This window comes from Henckelia pumila, chromosome 2, assembly GCF_033568475.1.
Source record: "Henckelia pumila isolate YLH828 chromosome 2, ASM3356847v2, whole genome shotgun sequence".
In the NCBI taxonomy this organism is placed as follows: Eukaryota; Viridiplantae; Streptophyta; class Magnoliopsida; order Lamiales; family Gesneriaceae; genus Henckelia; species Henckelia pumila.
In genome coordinates, this window is record NC_133121.1 from 171,841,581 (window position 1) to 171,850,096 (window position 8,516).

At 34.3% G+C, this 8,516-nt stretch overlaps 1 protein-coding gene across 1 annotated transcript; it reads right to left on the bottom strand.

Annotated features, from left to right (window-relative positions):
- Nucleotides 1-2,693: 2,693 nt before the first annotated feature.
- Nucleotides 2,694-7,720, bottom strand: LOC140882983 (NADPH:quinone oxidoreductase-like). The gene is made up of 3 exons (XM_073289260.1): nucleotides 7,546-7,720; nucleotides 6,313-6,501; nucleotides 2,694-3,202 (listed from the first exon to the last, which is right to left on the bottom strand). The coding sequence occupies exons 1-3, from the start codon at nucleotides 7,661-7,663 to the stop codon at nucleotides 2,895-2,897; spliced, it is 615 nt and encodes a 204-aa protein (XP_073145361.1). The 5' UTR covers nucleotides 7,664-7,720; the 3' UTR covers nucleotides 2,694-2,894.
- Between the last annotated feature and the right edge of the window lie 796 nt (nucleotides 7,721-8,516).

Sequence of the window (8,516 nt, forward strand, 5' to 3'; positions counted from 1 at the left end):
AATATATCAAAACATGATATATAATCAAATTCCACATAATCTTCAAGTAATTCATTTCACTGCGGAATAAAATGATATGCATGACTTTAAAACTTCTGGATTATAATACTCAGATAATCAAAAGGAATTCTTCTTTCTTTCTTTCTTTCTTTCTTCGGTTTGGAATCCCGAGGTTAAAATATCCAACATTCACACCGAACTCCCCTTTCGAGGTGGACGTGATATATTTTAATCCTCTAGACTATAGGGCATTATAGTGAGTTAATCGACACTTGTAGTAAATCGCCTACTAAGGCCACTCAACTATAATCTCCAGATCGTCTAATTCAAAATGAATAATCAATCGGTTCAATATGAATACATATGAAATCTCATGCATTTAAATATCAGTTCAATCATAAGTTCAAATAAGCATATAAACATGCAAGTATGTGATTTTTTCTAGGACACTCGAATCAATCCGGATTCGAGTTAATCGTCCTATTTCATTCCAAAGTCATCTTATACCTTCTTGTCGTTTCACAATCTTCAATCTGTAAAACAACAATTCTCAATTAAATAACTATTAAGTTCTACGATCGATAAGTAAGAAAGACGATATTATACCTGCTCAAATCTTCCAAACTGATCGAAGCTGCAATCTCGCAACTCCAAGGACTTCGAATCAATCTAACAGAAGAAGTCACATGATCAATATCGATAGCAAAACCTCATCAAACTCGGTATAATTCAATCAATAGAAACGATATCCCGAAACTCAAACTGACGGCATAATGGCTATATTCTGACAAACCGAAAATGAAGACAACTTAATATCAACCAAATAAACTCCTTCCAATCAACAAACATCCAATCCAATTCAAACCCAACAAATCTCAAAATCCCTCTTTTCGAAAATTCAAAGAAAATTCATATCAAATCCAATCGACGCTCTAATTCAATTTCGTCTCAGAATACACGATAAGAATAATTTCAAGAACATCATACCCAAAAAGAATCAAATTCCAACCACATCCGAAAAATAAAATATATCTGATCGGAGAGAAACTTACGATAGAACGAAGCTCTCGCTGCAGTGATCGCTAAACTGCCTTCAGAAATAATTTTCAACGGACGGATCGAGTTCGGGGTGAAATCTGGAAGCTTGGAAGGAAGCTTGGGCGCTTCAATGGAGGAGGAGACGGCTTGGAGGAGATGAGGAGTGAGTGGACCAAGTCAACCAAGAGCTAGATATTATAACAAACTCAAATTTTGCACTTTTGTCCCTAAAATTTCCAAAAATTGCAAAATGGTCCCTGATCAATAAAAAGTCCGATCTCAAATTCTGAAATAGCTGATTATCTCAAATAAAGTCAATTAAGATAATTTGGGGCGTTACAGCTTCATTTTGGTGTAAGTAATTCTTCGATCAGATAAACTTCATTTTTCGAATGTTGATGGAATGGAATGATTTTTGAATATGTTGTTTTTGGGCTAGCATAGATCGTATATTCGAAGTCTGTTTGAAATAATAACGAATTTTTGAATTGTTATGATTTTTGAAAGAAAATTCAAAAATAGGGGTTTCGAGATTTGTTGGGATTGCGTTTAAATTGGATGAATGATTGTTGTTATGAGTTGTTGGATGGATATATTGATGGTTGTATTCCGGATATTTGAATTTATAGCTGTTATGCCGTCGGTTCGAGTTTTCAATATCGTTTCATTTGAATTGATCGATCCGGGTTTTGTTTGAATTGAGAGGTTGATAATGGGTCTTATTAATCTTCATTTCATATTTGGTTGAAGATAGTCGGGCTTGAACAAGAATTGAAAGTTGATTCATTGGAAGTAGAAGGACGGTTTGTATCGAATTTTTATTTCGAAGATTGATTGACTTGAATAGATTGGATGAATGTTTTCATCATCTGGCTTATACTTATGATCATCAATTATCCAACACTGGTTTTGCTGTCTAAGAAATTTTACCGAAACATTCGATGGTCAATTTAATCTAATTTAGGTCACACGAGAGCACATCCTCTACACTACAAGGGCTTCTCAGCTACACTTGTCCGTGACGATCATATACCACCTCTTTAAAAACCCCATGTTGTTGGCAGAAATCCTTTGACAAGAAAATTACATTATTTTTTTTTTTAAAATAGTAAATATTTTATTGGATGCAGACGGCAGAAACTGGCTGTTAACCAACTAAAAAATAATTTATTTCTCGCAAAACTAAATCAAAATGACAAATGTGAAGCATGACAAAATATTTTATCGAAATTGGCAATACTGCAGCTACAATCCTCGTTGTTGGAGTGTCATATACCTATTTCGATCGGGAGTCAGATCTTGATAAAATTAAAACTTGAAAATTTTGGAAAATAAATCTGTTCAATATTTTTATTTTATAAAAATGAGTCGAATGACGTCCCCAATATTTGAAATACATTGGAGAAAGTCATTTTTTAAAAATAAATTGTTGGCCGAAGTTAGGTGGAAAAAAATATTATTGTACTTTTTAATTAAAAAAAAATTGGCAGTATGGCAAGGTCCATGCTAAAAAACATGATACATCACCCAATTTCAATCTAGACTTGGAAGCATACAAAACAAAGGACTGCTGTCAGTGAAATGGATGTTATGATTCAATTGTCCTAAAAGAGGTCATCTTATCATGCTCATGCAAATTGATGCACGCGATCAAATTATTCGGTCACAAGAACAAGCAATTCATTTCATTAGACACATGGATTACATCTTTTTTGTCGAGATACCACAATAGAAATCCAAGCAACTCAACGTCTGTGGATGGTATTCGCTTTGCACGAAAATAGGAATATGAAATCATATAAAAAGTACAGGTGTCGTGTACCATGTAGTAAGAATGATATGGCTATTCAGATGCGCTATGCAGATTTACCCTGGAGCCGCAATGAAAATGCATATAGTGATAAGAGAACCTCTTTCAACCTCTCTTTGGTTGAATCATCAATCAAGTTGCCTTCACTGTCAAACTTTGCAGGAGGCTGGAATACGTTAACAAAAAACTCTGGTTTGTTGATGAAATGAATGTTAAGAAACACACCGATTTGACGAAGATGATATTGTGAACGGCCCCCACCCCAACCTCCACCTCCGCTGACTATCGCCGCCGCTTTATCAGCCCATACATTTGGTGGCCTGGATCCCCAATCAATGGCATTTTTTAGAGGTGCTGCCAGAAAAAAGAATAAAAATGAGATGAAATTGGAAGGAAATTTTTCCAAAGGCAAATATTTTATTTTTATTACAGCATAAACATTGTTGCAGCTATTAAAATTTGTAGTCCCCACAAGTTTGTTCTTTTTCCTGAACACACTCCATCCTTGCATACAATATTTGTTTTCCTTTGGAGTTGTAGGCAAAATCAGTGAAGCCAGGTGTTCGAGCCATCAAATGTAACAATGCATGAGTTAATATGAAATCAAAGATGACTGGAAGTTGGCCGCAGTTAGAAGCTCACTCAACAAGAATCAAGTGCTCTATTGTCGTTTGAAGAAGTTACACTTCTAGACATGGCATGGATATAAAAGGGAGAGCCACAAGTGAAGATGCAGAGAAAGAACTGGTCAAGAGCGTGTACTTGAATGAGAGCTCCTGAAAGATGGCCAAGAAGATTTATTTGTGCAATTCAATTGTGGTTTCTTGTATGTGAGAGAAGGAAGAAAACCAAAGTGAATTTCTGTGAGAAATCTTGTATCCTTGATTGAAAAAGTGTGTACATGGTGAAGAGAGAAATAGTGCTCCTGCAGTAGATGTAGATCAATTGATCGAACCACGTAAATCTTGCATTCTTGTTTGCTGAATTTTCTTTCATTGCTGGCCTAAAGTTAATGATCATTTAAACAATCCATTCACATTGATCAAGGCTAAAAACACAAACACTAAGTATAAAGATTCTGGGGATCAGTTGTTTGCATTCTCTTCGATAGAATCATAACCCAAATAAAACATTGATCGTCCAAAATCAAGGTTCTAAAACGCGCTAGGCAGTAGGCGGGTGGCCACCTACCGCTTAGCGCCTAGGTGCTTAAGCGGGCGCCTAGGCGTTTTTTTTTTAAATATTTTAATTAACTATAAAAATATATATATATATATATATAATATTTTATAATATCTAAAAAATATGCATAAATGTGTTCAATATTTTCATTAATATTTTTTCAACCATTCTTATTAACGTACATAAATTTTTTATGTGCATATATGTCAACAGAATACGCATAAATTTGTTCAACCATTATTCTAAAAAAATATTAATATTTTTAAATTAATTTTTTTTGAAAAGAAAATCGATCTGCGGCGCCTTTTAGAACAGTGTCCAAAATAACATGATAACCATGATCTATCACTAACAACCAATATAATCTTCAATCTTGTCAATGAAGACATTATCATTCAGCTTGGTTTAAATCAGTGTTCTAAATGGCGGTCGAGGCGACCGCCTAGGCGGTAGGCAGCCCTCGACCGCCATGCCTTGGCATGAGGCGGCCTTTTCAGGCGGCCCAAGCTGTCCGTGCGGGCGAGGCAGGCGAGGCCGCGGTGGCGGGCGCTCGGGCGGGTGAGGCGGGTGAGGCGACCAAGGCGGTCAACACATCTTTAAATTCAGTCAAAGGTCAGTCAACTAATTTTAAAATTATAGTCAAAAGTCAATAAATTTTAAAAACCTAGTCAAAGTCTACCCATTTTAACAACTAGTTATTGACTTATTTCAAAAACACTAGTCACTTTATTTTTGTTTTTCATTTTTGCACCTTGTATAGATAGTATTATATTTTTGAAGCATTTTTTATGCATAAAGATTAATTAGTTACACATCTTACATAAAAAATTATGATTATTTTTTATTACATTGCATTACTATATATGTTTACCCATAAAAAATGCTTAAAAAAATTCACCGCCTAGGCGGCCCCATAAAAAATGCTTAAAAAAAATTCAACCGCCTAGGCGGTCACGGACCGCCCCGCCACCACCTCCCGCCATTTACAACACTGGTTTAAATAGCTATCTCACACCAGTGGTCATCTTAAGCTTTGGCCTCCAGCATGTATTTAAATGTGATTCTTTCTAACCATGTTCAACTCTCGTCTGCTTTCCGGTCATAATCACAAGCAAATTTGTGGAAGGAGAATGAGTAGACATGTATCAGCTATGAGAGAACAGCAAATACTGTATAGCAATTTGGGTAACAAGTCGATTAAGATAGTGGTTGCAACCTCTAAAAATAAGTGATTATGGAGATTCTCTTAACAAATTTGTTAAGAGAATCTCCATAATCACTTATTTTTAAACGTTGCAAACACTACCTAAGAGCCCAATGAAAACTCCATTTAGTTCATCTAATTGATTGGAATAGCTAGAAGAGACAATGGTGTAGCTTATATACATCAGCACTACATATTCTGAATCATCCTTTAGTTGTGCATTCCTATTTCTTTGTTAATGGATTTTGTTTCTATACAAAAATTATATTCTATAATTCAGGTAATCAGACAAATATACCTCTTACTAGTTTTTCATCTAATGAGTATGAAGGCTCTGAACGTCCATATATATTTCATAACTAATCCTTTGCTAAATTGTATTAGGACTAGGAGTGTTAACAAATTGAACCGGCTAGGGAGTTTTTTTAGCTAGCTCGAAAAATATTTATGTGTATTCAAAACTATCGAATACAAAAGAATGGAACCCAAATTGTTTTGCTACATAATTCGCAAGCCACAAGTGAACTTTAATATTTTATTAATATAAGCTCGTGAACATGTTCGAATATTAGGTGAACTCGAACTCGAGAATTAATTCGAATCGAATGAAGCTAAAAAATTAAAATTTTCGATATTCGAATTAAACTCCAGCTCGAATATAACTAATTTGAGACGGATTCGAGTCTTCAAATGTTATTCATAACTCGATTCAGTTCATTTACATCTTTAATTAGGACTTGATTGGTTTTTCCAGCGGAAGGTGAAAAAACTATATTCCCTTCGGTAATTATACCCAACTAGAATACTAACCCGAACCTTGACTTAAAACTTCTCCCTTTACATTAGGAATGTGAGTGCAACAAAAACATCTCACTTTCACAAGCAAAGAAACTATATATTAAATGGTGATAAAGACCAATGCGTAAATATTGGCTAATCAACAAATAGTTTCAAAAGGATGAAAAAAAAAGATGGACATTAATTGAATGAATTAAACGATGTGTACAGCAAATCCACTGCTAGCTTATGTTACTCATTAGCTTCATTTAGTTACCATGGGATAAGAGATTTTTATTACCAGTGACGGAGTAGTTGTACTCAGGAGAGGCAAAAAGATAGCAATCAGCATCAAGAATCTTCTGCCGGAAAGCCTCAACAACTGGTGGGTAAGTCCCATTTACCTCAAGATCGGTGTTGAGGAATGGTAATGGCGATATGTCCACATGTTCTATCTCCAAACCGTTAATTGATTTTGATATCTCGATAGCTAGATTGCCAGATCCATTTGCAGCATGTATAATGCCACCATCATCATAATAACAAACATGAAAGGCAGAAATAGTTGCATATTTGTTTAGCAAATCGAAAAAGGAAAACCCCATCTATTTAGAAGAGCAAATTGAAAATGACAAAACTATAAATGGACACTACTACTCCATTTGCAGCATGTATAATGCCACTATCATCATAATAACAAACATGAAACACAGAAATAGATGCATATTTGTTAAGCAAAACGAAATTGACAACCCCCATCACCTTGAGAAGAGCAAATTGAAATTGGCAAAACCATGAGTGAAAAATGAATAGATGTCTCACAGGGGGTACCAAAATACCACTCCGTTGAGACCGTGGAGGCGTGAACAACCACCAGAAATACAAATTTTAGTTTAGTTTTGAAGTTCTATTGAATTGGATAAAAAAATAGTAAAATTGAAGTTAAAAATGTATCATGAAAATATTTATTACACGTGTTTTGATATCAAGATGCTGTTAGATCAAATATTACATTTTACTGTATATAATTTTCATATTAAATTGAAAATTGTTATACATATAATATAAATTAATCTCGGGCCAAATTTATAAATTAATCGGTATTAGTGCATTATTACAGGATTAAATTTCAAATGTCAATTCATCCATGAAATCACATTTCAACTCTGGGGTGAAAAACAAGATTTTCGCATCTTCTCTTTCACTATTACTTGGGAGGATTATTTTTTAAACATTCGAGTTTAACAAGGTTATTTTACAAACAACCCTCAGCGTGGACCTGCTTCTAAGCTAATACTATCGAATTCCCCCAGTAATATAGAAAACAAAATTAAACAGAAACAAACAAAAGTTATCTGAAATTATGCAACGCACTACACAACAAACTGCAAATCAAACGCACGAAAAGCTAAATTTCAGGGAAAAAATTCCTTCACAAAACGTCAGATCTGAACTTTCAGATAAACAAAGTATCATCATGATCATATATGAAAATTGAAAAATCAGCAGAATAAGGAAAGAAAACGGTAAATACCAGCGCGTATAAGGCCTCGATTGAAGGAAACTTTGCGGACAGAACCGCTTAGAGCTGCGACTTTCACTAACGGCGGAGTAGAAGAAATGGCTGCCATTGAAGAAGCTCGCAGTGCCATGAAATTGGAAGAGGGAGTCAACAAATAGGAATGAAATTATGCATCCAACTGCTTGAATTTAATGTTTTTTAATCTCTACTTGCAGTTAGACTTGTCAAAATGGGTCCGACCACCCGCCCCGCCAGAAGCGAGTTGGGTTGGGTGGGAAAAATCTTAGCCCGTTTGAAAACGGGCCAAACATGTTGAGCCCGCGCGGGTTACGGGATAGGATGGGTTAGCCCGTCAATTTTTATTTTTTATTTTTTTTTTACAAAATTGTATTTTTTTAGTGTTTTTATATATATTTTTTAGTTTTATTGAACTTATTTTGAATGAATTTTGATGATAATTAACTATGTAGTATTTTTTTTTTAATTTTTTCATATTTTATTTTACTAATTAATTTTATATGTTATTAATTTTTCATAGTAATACTTTTTAATATTGATTAAACTATTTGATTAAATTTTATTTTTCATTTTCTTAGAATTTCAAGTGTTTTCATAATTTTTTTAATTAAAAAAATAACATTTATTTTAAAAAAAATTAATAAAAAATTAGGCGGGCCGGGCGGGTTGAGGCGGGTTGCGGGCCGGCACGACCCGCCGGCCCGTTTTGACATGTATACTTGCAGTATTGCGTTTCTATATTGCGCACGCAATTTGCGTGCAATGAAAATTATTATTTTTATATAATTTTTTTTTGAAGAATTATTTTTATATAATTTTGAAATATAATTACAATTTTTTGTTATTTAACCAATAATCATATGTGATATACCGGATGAGCTCGGCCATCTAAGAGATGAGCTCATCTCATCCCTCACCACAATTCCTTCTTGGTCTCACAAATCAAAACTCCCACTCTTAACTCT